Source organism: Megascapheus bottae, chromosome 3 (genome assembly GCF_031878675.1).
Source record: "Megascapheus bottae isolate mThoBot1 chromosome 3, mThoBot2.hap1, whole genome shotgun sequence".
Lineage (NCBI taxonomy): Eukaryota > Metazoa > Chordata > Mammalia > Rodentia > Geomyidae > Megascapheus > Megascapheus bottae.
The window spans coordinates 20337509-20352149 of NC_143511.1; the positions used below are offsets into that span (position 1 = coordinate 20337509).

The window sequence follows — 14641 nt, forward strand, 5'->3', positions numbered from 1 at the left end:
TGTGTGTGTGTGTGTGTGTGTATTTGAATGTACATGGTCCTGAAGATTGAACCCCTGGTCTAGTTTCAGTAAGACCCCTGTATTCATGAATAGTATTATATGGCTTCTTAATATTATTTTACTTATATCAAGTATTAAAGGATATATTAACTGTCTCTTTTAGATGTATTTGTCAGAAGTCATGTTTAACAAGCTTCTTTGTTTTTTTTTTAATATATAAAATCCAACAGTGAGTTTGGAAGTTTGGCTTAGTAGTACTAAGAGTGTTTGCCTAGTATGCTTGAAACTCGGTTCGATTCCTTGGTACCACATACATAGGAAAAGCCAGAAGTGGTGCTATGGCTCAAGTGGTAGAGTTAGAACTCAGGCTAGAGCCTGAGAAAGCCCCAGGACAGTGCTCAGTCCCTGAGTTTAAGCCCTGACACTGGCAAAAAGAAAAAAAAATCCAACAGTGAAATATACATGTGTTGTGTATATATATATATTATATTAGTTTTTCAGCATATTATTGGTTCTGTACAGTACCCTGGAAATTTCCTAAAAGCCCCAGAGGGCTATTTGTGTCTTTTTCATTTCAAAGTCTGATAATGCAAATGTTATCATTTAGGCTACTGGTAAGATGTCCTTGTGTTGTTTGAGCCTGCCTGAATTTTAAAGCTCATATAGTTTAAAAAATAATTGTAAAAAGTAGTTAAGTTTGTAAATTAGATTTGAGTACTAACACATTAGGAAATACAATAAAATTCTGTGTGTGTGTGTGTGTGTGCGCGCGCGCACGCACGCGCATTTGCATACACACACTTCTGTCATCTTGAACTCAGGGCTTCATACTCACTTGGTTGTATTGTTTATGGCTGGTGCTGTTTGTGTGACACTTCCAGCCCACCATTTGCTGTTTAATTGAATCTCATAGACTTATCTGGGCAGGCTTTGAACTGCTAACCTGACACTTTAGCTTCCTGACTAGCTAGGATTACAGATGTGAGTCATCAGTTCCCTGCTGTGAAATTCCTTTTTAATTGGCATGATGCCAGCTGATATTATTTTTCTATAAATATCATTTTACTTTTCTCAAGATTATTTTTTCTTGCCAAAATTTTTATGATGCTAAAGCATTGTCCCCTCCCTCATTTTTTTTTTTTTCAATTTGAAAGAATGTAGCCAAGGGACTATAACCTGGCAGTGTGGTGCTACTAAACGGAGATTAATCTAGTTGTGAGGCAATGTTTTAGTGTAATATGTTTGTGTTCATAAATGCTCAATTAGAAAGCAGTTCCCTTCTAGCACTAGGAAAGCTCTGGTATCAAACCAGCTTGGGTTTCGCAGAGAGACCCTTTTTTAAGAAAAGAAAAGAAAAAAATTGAGGGGAGGGTGGGGGAAGAAAACAGAAAGAAAAGACAGTTGACCATTTTCATATATACATGCCCTTCCTCTTTTTCTAACTGAAATAGTTAGAGGTAGAGTTTCTGGCATACAGAAATAGTAATATATTTTAATCTCTTTGCTACAAGTGAACTTAGTTTTTGTTTGACTGTATCATGATAGAATTATTCTGTTCAATTTTCTCACATGTAATTGGAATCACTTTGGGATAATTTAATTTAAGACAGATATACAGGTGCCTCCTGTGAGGAGTATGAGTTGATTTCACGAGCTTTCAGAAGGAAAGTAAACTATTTTCTTTTGGAAAAAAATTGAGGGGGAATAAAACTTTACCTAATATCTGAGCACATAATTCCTTTTATTTTTAAAAGATTTATGCTTAGAAGTATATCTCAGTTTTTTGAAACCAGAATCCTAGTGAACTTACTGTTGAATAATTGAGTTTTTAGTTGTTAATGTGGATTTTGCCTCTTCTTTTTTTTTTTCCTTTGAGGGGTTGGACATAATTGCCTTATTTCATTTCAGGGATCCTTCTAAAGTAAATATTCTGGTACCTGGTGCTGGACTAGGAAGATTGGCCTGGGAAATAGCTATGCTAGGTTATGCTTGTCAAGGAAATGAATGGAGTTTTTTTATGCTCTTTTCTTCCAACTTTGTACTCAACAGGTATTTCATTTATTTTTTGCTGGAAATAGTAATATCTCACAACCAGGTTGATTTACTTTTGAACAATTAAGAATTTGAAGAGCAGCATGTAATACTTGAATATGACATATATAGATCATACATATATGTTTAATCCAGATGTAACTTACACAAATTACCACTTTAACCAGTGTTTCCTAATTAAGACAATGTTGAGGGCCGGGAGTTTGGCCTAGTGGTTAAAGTGCTTGCCTAGCATGCATGAAGACCTGGGTTCGATTCCTCGGTACCACATACTAGAAAAAACCGGAAGTGGTGCTAAGGCTCAAGTGGTAGAACTCTAGCCTTGAGAAAAGTCCAAGGATAGTGCTCAGGCCCTGAGCTTACCCCCAGGAATGGCAAAAAAAAAAAAAAAAAAAAAAATGTTGAAAGTGGCTGAGTAAAAAATGCCTTTAGAAAATGATTGAGCATTCTATGAAATGGACCTAATTTCAGTACAGAACCATAGGACTAATGAAATTATGCTATAGGAAAGACTTTTGTCATCGATCCTCAAACCTCTTCATCCCTTTGTTTCTTTAGTGGAATAAGAGTTCAGGATAGCATTTTCCTTAATAAGAGTTCGGGATAACTGTTCTCCTTAATTGAGGTCATATTAAATGGCCAAGTATACTTACATGACTTAGTCGGAAGAATCTCAGAACTCCTCTGGCCTCTATCAGAAAAGGTATTAGAACAAGTTACCTATTTTTAAAGTCAGAAGAGCAAAACAAATAGCTGCCTGTTTAAATGGTATTTTATCCCAAGTGGCAGTAGTGAGGAGAAAGAGGGTTGTACAAAATAGTTAAGTAGCTAAGTAAAGGGTAAACTTGTACTTAAAGCAATATTACTTTTAATAGCATGTTTTTCTTGAGTTTGACATTTAAAAATTAAGTTTTAAAAATTTGAATAAAAACATAACTGAATTTAATTTTTTTCTGTCTTTTAATCCATGATTGGTTGTTCCATCTACATGTTTATGTACATTTTCAGCTGAGTGGGGTATATAGTGTTACCACTATTAAGTTCTAAGTATGCAAACCTTCAATTATATTGCAGTCTGTAAGGTATATTTGCTTGGTTAAATCTTTAGTTAACACTGATTGGTATGCTCATATTTTGCAGATGCTCTGAAATTAATAAATATAAACTTTATCCCTGGATCCATCAATTTAGCAATAACCGGAGATCAGCTGATCAGATTCGACCCATCTTTTTCCCTGATGTTGATCCCCACAGTCTTCCTCCTGGTTCTAACTTTTCTATGACAGCAGGGGATTTTCAGGAGATTTATTCAGAATGCAGTAAGTTCAAGCCTTAAAAAGGTCTTGTCCTTTATTTTGCACTTTAGGAGCCACTCCTTTGGTCATTCATTAACTATAGATTATAAAGGAAAGCAGTGACACTTCAGAATATTTCCAGGGTCTTGTATAAGGGCAATGGTGGGAAACATAAGCATATATTTACAATTAAATGTAGTATCTATTGTATCTGGTCATGTAGGACAATATGAAAGAAAGGCTCAGATGTATAATACAAAAGTAAGCTAGGCTGGGAGTTTGGCCTAGTGGTAGAGTGCTTGCCTAGCATGCATGAAGATGCTGGTTTGATTCCTCGGTACCACATACATAGAAAAAAGCTGGAAGTGATGCTGAGGCTCAGGTGGTGGAGATCTATCTAACCTTGAGATAGTCTAAGGATAGTGCTCAGGCCCTGAGCTCAAGCCCAGGACTGGCCAAAAAAAAAAAAAAAAAAAGGTAAGCTAGTATAAGGAAGGTTTTTGTAGTTAGGCTGCGCCTTGAAGTATAAGAAGGCTGTATTTGAGGTCAGCAGTGGTAAAAGGTACAAAGATAAGACCACACAGGGATCACAGCATAACTGGACAGGTGTGGGATGAGATGTAAGTATGTTTGGTAGGCATTGTAGAAGGCATTATATTCTATCAGATTTGGATTTTTGTCTTGTGAACTATTGAAGATAGGTAGGCCTTGAGAAGGAACATACTAATGTGAAATGTAAAGGGTTAACAGAAACAGAAAGAGAACCAGAATGCTAGTCAACAAGGTCATTTTGCAACTTTACTTGCTGAGTGTCTACCAAGTAGCCCTTGTGTTGTTCTTTTTTTTGGCCAGTTGTGGGCCTTGAACTCAGGGTTTGAGCACAGTCCTCGACTTTTTTTCTCAAGGCTAGAGCTCTACCACTTGTGCCACAGCATCACTTCCAGATTTTTTTTCATATTTTTTATTGTAATTAATAGAAGGGTTATATTATATTTGCCAGATAGAAGGTGCATTAATTCACATTGATACCCTTTCTCATGTCTTGTTCCCTTTTCCCTTCCCACCTACCCTCACCCCTCATCTTGTTTTCCCCCCTTCCCTATCCAATTTTAAATAACCAAATACAAATATATCCAATATATCAGATAACAAAGTGAGATACTGTAGCAATATGAGATAACCAAGGGACAGCAAAAGAGATGAGAGATAACATAGTACATTAAGGACAACAATCACTCATTATATGGCTTTTGTTTCTATATCCTAGAGGTCCTTTCATTTAGCATCATACTATATGGCCTTATGTATCTAGGTTTTGCTCTATTGCAAATCTCTGCTAGGAGAGCCCAAGGTTTCTACTGATTATGACAAATGAGGGAAACCATTGAGCCTATGTTCCTTTGAGTTTCCAGCTTTTTTTCTATATATGTGCTACCAAGGAATCAAACCCCGGTCTTCGTGCATGCTAGGCAAGCACGCTACTACTAGACCAAACTCTTGGCCATTGTGTTCCTCTTGATATTGGAAACCAAACTGAGAAAATGAAAGTCCCTATTGATAGGGGGAAGAGATCCAGTAACAATTACAATACTGTGAAGAGAAAGGTTGGGAATCAGAGCAGCTTGGGGGACGGGGGTCTGCTGTATAGAGTTGTCAGGGCAGGGCTTTTAAGAGCAAAACCGAAAAGAAACTTGCTAAGCTGAGAACTGAAAAGTGTAAGAAGTCAAGGCTTTTGTGTATTTGAGGAGTATGTTATAGACAAGGACTAACTGGGCAGATGGTAGCAAGACTCCTTGGTTCTGTTGCAAGTAGAAGGCATGATGGGGAGATGAGAAAGCAGAGCATTGATGAACAGATGTGGAAGCCACAGCAAAGGTGGAGATGGGAAGTTCTTGGAGAGCAGATTAGATTAGCTTAGAAGCATTATGTATTTAGTTTTCTCTGCACTGTAGTTTCAGTCAAGACCTCAGCTTGTTATGCTGGCACTCTACCCCTTGAGCCACTCCAGAAGTCTTATTTTTTCTACATGATAGTTTTTATTTTTCTCTGAATTCTTAAGATTAGGGCAGCCGTGTCTGACACCATTGGCTCATGCCTATAATCTCAATGATCTCAGGAGGCTGAGGTCTGAGGATCTGCTAGCCTGGGCAGAAAAGTCCCCATCTTATCTCCAGTTAACCACAGGAAAACTGGAAGTGACACTGTGGTTCAAAGTAGTAGAGTGCTAGCCTTGAGCAAAACATACCCAGCGACAGTATAGCCTTGAGTTCAGGCCTCATGACCAGCAACACCAACAACAAAAAGATTAGGACAACCTGTACTCTGAAGTTAGAGACAGAAGTGCATACCTGCCCGGTAAATTCAAAATAGGAATGAAGTAATGGAAAGCTTCCCTTAAGCAATAGGCTCTTTTCAAGCACGGTTTGAAGGAGTAGAAGGTGATGGAAGGCTTTGGTGGAATCTGGTACCTGCAATCCTCTTATCCCTCTGCCTGGCAATAACCTTCAAAAGGTTCCTACCTTCTACTTCTGTATGCTTCTTCCCCCTTTGTTCCCTGGAGATTACCACAAGTCACGGTAGGTGGGTTTTCAGGTGTTTTGATGTGATTTCTCAAATTGGGCACAAATGCCTACAGTCTTTCTGGAGCCTGCTAGAATCTGAGGTTAGCTGTGGTTTAAGTCAAAATTTAAAAATTGAAATGATTTGTTTTGTCTAAATAGATTTAATGAAGGCTAGAGGATATAAGCATATCTCAATGCGTTGCCTGTGTAGCAACAAACATAAACACATATATACAAAATAGAGAATCTGGGGCCAGGAACTGGGCCTAGTGGGAGAGTGCTTGCCTAGCATGCACAAAGACTCAGGTTCTAGTCCTGAGTGTCACATCCATACAAAAAGCTGGAAGTGATGCTTGGGCTCAAGTATTAGAGCTCTAGCCTTGAGAAAGCTGAAGGACAAAAGCTCTGAGTTCAAGCCCCAGGACTGGCAAAAAAACAAACAAAACAGAAAGAGAAAGAGAGGCTGAATAGATGTTAAACACACTCTTAGATATATCATTTGAGTAATATCTACTAACAACCTGAGTGCTTTATCAACTTATTGGTAAAGCCTTTATGAACTGGAGTTATCTTCCATAAGTGATTATTTGGTAACATTAATTATAATCCTGATGTGACTTGTAGTTAAAATAAATATCATGTAAGAAGTAACTAAGTTTAAGGCATTATCTAAAAAGCATGCAGTAATTTGATTTGTTTTTTATCAGATACTTGGGACTGTATTGCCACCTGTTTCTTCATAGACACAGCTCATAATGTAATTGATTATATTGATACAATATGGAAAATACTCAAGCCTGGTGGAATTTGGATAAATCTTGGTGAGTGCTTCATTGTTTATTATAAAGAGTTATACATTAATCTGAGTAATTACAGCTGTATTTACATTTGGTAACTTCACAGTCCCAAATGTCCATGAATCTTACAATTATGTTGTGATGTTTGAAAAGCTCTACATTTTCCTTTAGACCACATTCTAGTGTCAGTATATACAACATTTATGTTGTACATAAATATTTATGTTGTACATTTATATTTAGGACAGTCTCATGATAGTCATAACTTGAGAGCATCCTAATTTCTAATATGATGGTAAATATCTTCCCTATCCTCCATTCCATGGAGATAACAAGTTTGTTTCTTTCTTCCTTCCCTTCTTTCGCCCTTAGTTCTTTCCTTCCTTTTTCCATCTCCCCCTTCTTCCCTTCTTCTCTCCTGTCCTTCTTCCCCTCCTCTTTTCTTCTTTCCCTCCCTCCTATGTGCTGGGATTACATGTATGTATCACCACACATAGTCTTGTCTTCTTTGTCTTGTCGTTGTCTCCTCCTCCTCCTCTTCTTCCTTCTTCTTCTTTCCTTCCTCCTTCCTTCTTCTTCTTTCTTCCTCCTACTTTCTTCTTCCTCCCGCTCCCCCTCCTTTCTCCCTCTCTTCTTCCCCCTCCTTCTTCCCCTCCTCCCTTTTTCTCAAGGCCAAGTGGTCTACCACTTAAGCCGCAGCACCACTTCTGGATTTTTCTGTTCCTGTGATACTGAGGAAGTAAAGCCAGGGCTCATGCATGCTAGGCAAGCACTGTACCACTTTCCAGCCCAGTCTTCTTACTGAATTTGGAGGAAAAATTTTAACTTTACAGTGAAAGTCTCCTTCCTAATGCATTCCTGTTACTTCTCTATCTGTAGTTTAAATACAAATAGAAGTACAATTTAACTTATGCAAAAACTTGTCTGTATCCTATTGCTTAATGGTAAAAATTATTGATGAGTATGACATGATCACCCAACCAGAGTCTTTGAGAATTATTAGTTTTCTTTCTAAAATAAGAGTATAATGGAATCTCAGTGTAAGTATCATGACTACAGCGAGATCTTTAAACTGTTATAAAGACTGTCAAGACAAAGTTTATAGCGTGTTCAGGGACATGCATGGTTTTGAATCTTTGGCTTTTAGCAGAGCTCTAGTTTTATTGCTGGATACTGCTTTATTCTGTTACCTGATTTATTTATTTATTTATTTGGTGTTGGTTCTGGGACTTGCTGGTTTTTTTTTCCCCCACTTGAGTAATGTTCTACTTTTGATCCACTGTTGTACTTCTGGCTTTTTGATAGTCTCATGGACTTTTCTGCCTTCAAACCAAAATCTTCAGATCTCAGCCCATTGCATAGTTATTATTACAAGCATGAGCCACCAGCATCTTGCTGACTTTTAAACTTTATTACTACATATTTTGCCACTTGGACTAAGTAGTAGTCTTCCTGACTAGAATTCTATAGGACCAATTGAAAGCAGGTATTATCTTAAGAAATGGGAGAGTTGAATGCCTCAATCAGTTTTCAGAATGAGAATAAGGGAAAATTATATTCATAAAAAATAGCTATTTAACATTTTACAATTAGAATCCTTTGTATATGTTAGAGAATCTTAAAAAATAAATTTCAGAATCCAAAAATTTTTTTTGAGTACTATTTTTCCAGTGCTTTTCTCTTTTTAAAATGTCATGTACTTAGGGTTTTGTTTTGTTTTGTTTTGTTTTTTGCCACACAGTTACGATGTGGCATTCACTATTTTTTTGAGTTCCTATCTGAATCTCTGATCCAGGTAACTTTTGTGTTCCAAGCATGTCTTACTTGGGTTTTCTCCAGCATTTCAAAACCTATGTGTCTGAAGAAAATGGTGACTCTTAACTCTTGCATGCCCTTTCTATTCCATGGTCTGCTTGAATTATCCCAGCCAAACTACTAGGAGAACTATTTTTTTATTAGTTATCATGGGTGCCATAACACTATACCAGACTGACTAGTTTAAACAAAAGAAATATATCCCCTCACAGTTCTGGAGGCTGGAAGTCTAAGGGTAAAGGGTCATCTGGATGGGAATGAATGAAAAAGAGATTTCCTCTTTAGGAGGAGGGGATAAAAGGGATAAGGAGTGAAGAAAATTTAAGTACATTACATATCTTTACATGAAGCTAGCATGGAAAAACTCAAAAAAGCAAGAAGGAGAGGTATCAGGGGCATGTGATAGAGGGGGTGAGTTTTCTCTAGCTATACATTGCTACCCTGTACAGGCCACCCTGTACTATTAATGGATGCTGAAAAAAAAATGTTCTCTTAAAAACCAACAATATTGGCTGAGAAGTGTGGCCTAGTGGTAGAGTTCTTTCCTAGTATGCATGAAGCCTTGGGTTTGTTGCTCATTAGCACATACACAGAAAAAGCCGGAAATGGTGCTGTGGCTCAAGTGATAGAGCACTAGCCTTGAGAAAGCCCAAGGATAGTGCCCAGGCCCTGAGATCAAGCCCCAGGACTGGTGAGGATTTTCTTAGTGAGTTGCACATGACTTTGATCTGGGTATGTGTGGAGGGTAGACAGTAAGAGAGCAAAGGGTAGTCCTCCACCCCCAATGCCTAAAAAAATCCCCCACAAAACTATATAAGTGTGCAACCAACGCTCTGGTGTCTCTTATGAGAAAACTAAATGTACTGGATGATGATCACACTCTTTTTTTATAATCACATTCAATTATCTCCTTTCTGTTCCTACTTCCCAAATGCAGCTAAGCTGAGGATTAGGATCAGTAGGAACCGTGGAAGGGCATGGCACCAACATTCAGCCATGTCACCTTCTCATCTGTATCTAGTCTCTAATAAAAGTTGAATCTTTTGTGTAGGGACAGACTGTCTTGAAGTTTGAGCTCATGGCCCCTCACGTGCTAGGCAAATGCTCTTTAACTGGAGCCATACCTCCAAGTCCTTTTTGCTTTATTTTTCAGATGAGGTCTTGTATTTTTTCAAGTTGGCCTGGGATCATAATCTTTCTACCTTTGCTTGAGTAGCTGGGATACAAGCAAGCTGTACCATGCCCAGCTTTGATGAGATGTTGGCTAACTTTTTGCCTGGGCTGGCTTCAAACCATAATCCTGAATACTGGTATTATTGTGAACCAGTGCTCTGGAATAGTTTCTAAATCTGTGTTCCTAAGTTTCTCAGCTGTGGCACTACCAACATTCGAGGCAGGGTTATTGGTGTCCGATACCTATACGCTGGTAACAGTATCCCTGGTTTCTGCCTACTTGATTTCAGTCCTGTTATATCAACCAGAATTATCCTTAAAGGGGGATGTTGTTCTAGCATCCTTGCTAGCTTGGATTATGATTGTTGTAGTAGGGTCTTGTTCCCCATTTTCCAAACCCCTTTTGGTATGTATAGAACTAAGTGGGCGAGGATGAACAGAAGTACTGAAGACATAGATGGATTCCAGCAAGGTTGTGTGTGTGTGCACACATGCATGCGTCCCTGAGCCAACCACCAACAACAACAGTACACCCCCCAAAAATTTCACAGACTTCTGCCCAGGCTGCCTTCAAGCTGAGATCCTCAGACCACAGCTTCCTGAGTAGGTAGGATTATAGGAGTTAGTCACCAGTGTCTGGTTCAAGCAAGGTTTTGCAGCAATGACTGAAGTTAGTGTTTGAAAGGTAGAACTTTCTCCAGATTAAACATAACATGAGTAGAGGTAAAATACGGCTCAGTATGTAAGAATCACTGGAATGTGTAGACACACAGGTACACACACCAACCACTTTATCAGAGGTTTTATAATAACGGAGCAGGAACAGCCTAAATTTTAAGAGTTATCTATGAAGTTTTGGGTTCTTATCAAAAAGCTCTAGGATGATTTAGTAGGGCTTACTGATACACAATAAAGGGTAGCTATGATCATTATTACTTACACAAATACATCTATGAGTAAGTTAGGTTTGATACAGTAGTTTGATAAGCAACTTGTTTCTATCTTTTGAAGAGTTCTAACAGATGAATTGCATTCACGGTCATTTTTTTTCTACTGTTTTATGTAAAATAAAAGAAGATGAAGGAAACAAAACCCTTTTACCTGCGTAGAATCCACATGATAGCAAACCCTATGGGAGCAGAAACTGTCCTATTTGTTATTTGTTGCTTTTATCTGTCAACTAGCACATTTAGCACTTTTTTTTTTGGTGGGTCCTGGGGCTTGAGTTGGCCTGGGCACTGTTCTGAGCTCTTCAGCTCAAGGCTGCCACCCTACCCTTGAGCCAAGCCCCACATCCTATTTTCTAGAAGTTAATTGGAGATAAGAGTCTCAGGTCTTTTTATGCCCGGACTGGGCTTTGACCCTTGATCCTCACATCTCTCTCCTGAGTAGCTAGGATTATGCCTGGCTTAGCACATTTTTTTTTATGAGGAACAGGGGTAGAGAATTGAATACAGGATTCATAATTAACTCAATGAAAGGTAAAAGAGAAGATTGTGTAAACTAGTCTGAGGTATATTTGTTAATGTTGCCTTGTATGAGATTGAGGAACTGGGAAAAATGTGATAGGAAGATTAGAATTCCCTGAGTATATGGAGTCAGAGGATAGCAGTCATGCACTTAGTGCTGTATTTATGACACGTGCATTGACTATTTTCCACATTAAAGTCAAGTTACACATGAAACTGTTTGTGGCACAATTAAGTGTGTGAAGCTGAGTTATCTCATGTATAAACACTGCACTTAGAAATTCGTCCTTAAGCCCCTCCTTCCAGGAAGTCTTCCTCTGAACTTACCTGTACCTTCACGTTCTCATCCAGGCTAGCTTGATCCTTCTGTTTCATGTCATAACTAGTTTATAACTGCAGTTTTGCATTTGCTTACAGAACTATTATTACAGTATGCCTTTGGAATTTGGGGACTTAACATTCTCTGATTCAGCTACTCCTTCAGTAACTGAAGAGTTACAGATGAAGGCCCACCATGTGGATTATCACACTGCCGGGCAGGTATACACAGGGACTTATCCCCTTGAGTGTAAGCACAGCTCTCAGACATTCCCGGGCCAGTGTCAGAGGTTTGGATAATTGTCCTCAGCAGATGTATGGTTCTTCACCTTTTCATTTTTGTGTCATCCACTGTTCAATTTAATTAACTTGGAATTCAGCCTAACATAGCTACTAGTACTTGCTTCTTACGTTCAAGTAATTCATCTGTAGTATCTTTAAACCACAGGTCCTCTGTTATATCATTTTGAAAACTTGGCAAATGAACTTTCCATAGAATTGAGCTATGAGGATATAAAAAATGTTGTTCTACAATATGGATTCCAGCTAGAGGTAAGGATGGAATGAGATGTTGCCAAAGTTTTACTTTCAGGACATTTAAAGAATGCAGATATGACATTTACTGGCCTTGGTTTTTAAATTTTCTTATTTTCTCATCCATAAAGTGACAATAGTATAAGTACATAGTTTTCAGAATTACAAAGATTTTGGAAAATGTATGCATCAAGGGAAATCATAATTGCTGGTGAAGTTGGCATCTTACAAATACTAGCTAGTCATTACAGTATTGGCCTTGATAAGTTGTAACTAATGGGTATGAGTAGACAAGACTCTGGAGGAGGTAAAAGGTAATGGAGTGGCCCTTTGTAAATGGAATAGAGTTCTCTAGTTCAGTTTAATCGTATGTGCTAAACAAATGTGTATGATGATCATGCTATTTCAATTATTCATCAATTTAGAAGTACCACATATTAGATGTGACTTTAGACAGATTATGTAAGATGTTGTTTTTATGGTGTGATTGTGGATAGGACAATCTCATGTGGGCAGTGTGTAGTAAGTGGACATGCTTAAGGTGATACCTGCCACTTACAAGGAGCTCAGCATTTGCTAGTGGTATTGTCATCATGATCTTCATCAATCAGCATGACTTTTGTTTGTATTGCAGGTGGAAAAAGAATCTGTGTTATCAACATATACTGTGAATGACCTCTCTATGATGAAATACTACTATGAATGTGTCTTGTTTGTGGTCCGGAAACCACAATAAAGTCTTTAGAAAGAGTAAATGCTGAAATAAATAATGAAAATCAACTATCAGTGATGACAGGACACAACCTCAAATCAGCGGTGCCTTCTTATTCCTTACAAGATTTAGAAATAGTGTCTATTTTCTTAATAATGTCTATTGCTTTTTACAGAAATATACTATGCCATGCAGATTTGTAATACAAAAGTAAAAATGGAGGAAATGTCTTCAATACAGTTTTCTTTGAAGCCCACAATTGTCTTTAAGTAGGGAAAAAAAACCCTAAACTCCAATGTCATCATGAAGCTGTCTCTTGCAAGTCTGCCATATTAATGACTGATAGTATTGAAGTCTATAATCTACTTTTTTTTTAATTTGTATGTATTGCACTCGATATTTTTAGAAGAGTCTAAGGATCCTCCGTCACATTCAACATCTGGAATTTGGGACTTTTGTTCACATTGGACCTAAGCAATCTAAACATAAAATGTAATTGCTCTTTTTTCATCCATTCAAATTAGTTAATTTTTTTTTCTCACTCAGTTGAATTTAGAAATGCACCAAACATTTCATTTCACTCTTCTGAAATGTTAAATTTAGTTGTAAAATACATTCAGGTCAGGAAAATGCACTCAGGTAACTGAGAAATTAAGTTTAGCCACTCTAAAACTGAACACTTTGTGGAAGCATACACATCATGGATCATTTTGAAATGTGTGAGATCTATCTCAGCATTCTAAGCAAGGTGCAAAAGCCTTTTTTCAAGTAGTGCTAGGAAACTGGAAAAACAAGGACAAAATCTGCCCATTTGAAATACACGATTTCAAACTAGAAATGATTGTCAGGATCATGTTTACAATGATGTCTTTAAAAAAAAGATCTGGATGATGAAAGCAAGCACTTTTTTAGTTTAAACAGTTATCTAATAAAAAGTCATAATGGTATTATTGTGGGGAATTTTGGATATAAAATTCAGGGATGAATTACTGCCATGGTCTGTGTCTTCAATATGGTAAACAACAGCCTTTCATGTAATTTCAGATTAACATCAGTTTTGTTCCCTGACAGATGGAGCTTAAACTATGTATATGCTGCTTTAAATTTCTACCTCTGGCAGATCTTTATTTGTGGGAGGGTTTTTTGGTTTTTTGCTTTTTAGAGTTTGTTACTGTTTCCAGTAGCTTGGAAAGCACGAGATTACTAATTTTTTAACCTTTTCTTGAAGAAAAGATCATGTTGAATATTTTCACAGGTAATTGTGATTGCTTTAAGAAACTTTTCGTGGCAATTTGGGTTAGGTGGACAATCTTAATAGTAGCATAAGTGTCATGTTTTAGTAGGGAAGTTTACGCCCTCTGTTGTTGATTCTGGGAGTCACAGCAGGCTTGGAATCTTTCTAATTGGGAAGGGAGAGTGCACTTGAAGAGCTTTTGTGACCTTTCCTTCACTCCCTGTAAGCAGTGTAGAGAGCTCCCTGAGAGTGAGCTGACTTCAAGTTAAGTAGGAAAGCCTGCAAAGTATGTGCTGTTGCTTTTCTGTCTCAGTTTCGGCCCTTTTGTTCCTGGCAAAAGTTCATTTGGTGGCAGTTCCCATTACTTTTATGAATGAAATTAAAATTCATCACAAGGGAGAACATTCCCCTTGCCCCACACACTTATTTTTTATTTTATATTTTTTGTCAGTCATGGGGCTTGAATTCTAGGCCTGGGCGCTGTCCCTGTGTTCTTTAGCTCAAGGCTACCGTCCTACCCCTTGAGCCCAGCGCCACATCTGGTTTTCTAGTGGTTAATTGGAGATAAGAGTCTCACAGACTTTAGTGCCCAGGCTGGCTTTGAACCGTGATCCTCAAATCTCAGCCTCCTGAGTAGCTATGATTACAGGCATGAGCCACCATGCCCTAACCGGCACACAT

The 14641-nt window shown here is 37.9% G+C and overlaps 1 protein-coding gene across 3 annotated transcripts in view; it reads left to right on the forward strand.

The window, feature by feature from the left end:
- The window catches only part of Carnmt1 (carnosine N-methyltransferase 1), a 32157-nt gene extending 18900 nt beyond the window's left edge, over positions 1–13257 (forward strand). Inside the window, exons 4-8 of one of the 3 annotated variants that reach the window (XR_016534897.1) lie at positions 1909–2049; positions 3193–3371; positions 6616–6729; positions 11580–11702; positions 11929–11984. Coding sequence is in view for 2 of the 3 variants with exons in the window: in XM_090329628.1 (XP_090185754.1) it covers positions 1909–2049; positions 3193–3371; positions 6616–6729; positions 11929–12032; positions 12649–12750 (640 nt within the window). In the remaining variant the exon portion in view is untranslated. Of the gene's footprint in view, positions 1–1908; positions 2050–3192; positions 3372–6615; positions 6730–11579; positions 11703–11928; positions 12033–12648 lie in introns of those variants that run through there. The other 2 variants (XM_090329628.1, XM_090329629.1) reach the window with 2 other exon arrangements.
- The last annotated feature ends 1384 nt before the right edge of the window (positions 13258–14641 follow it).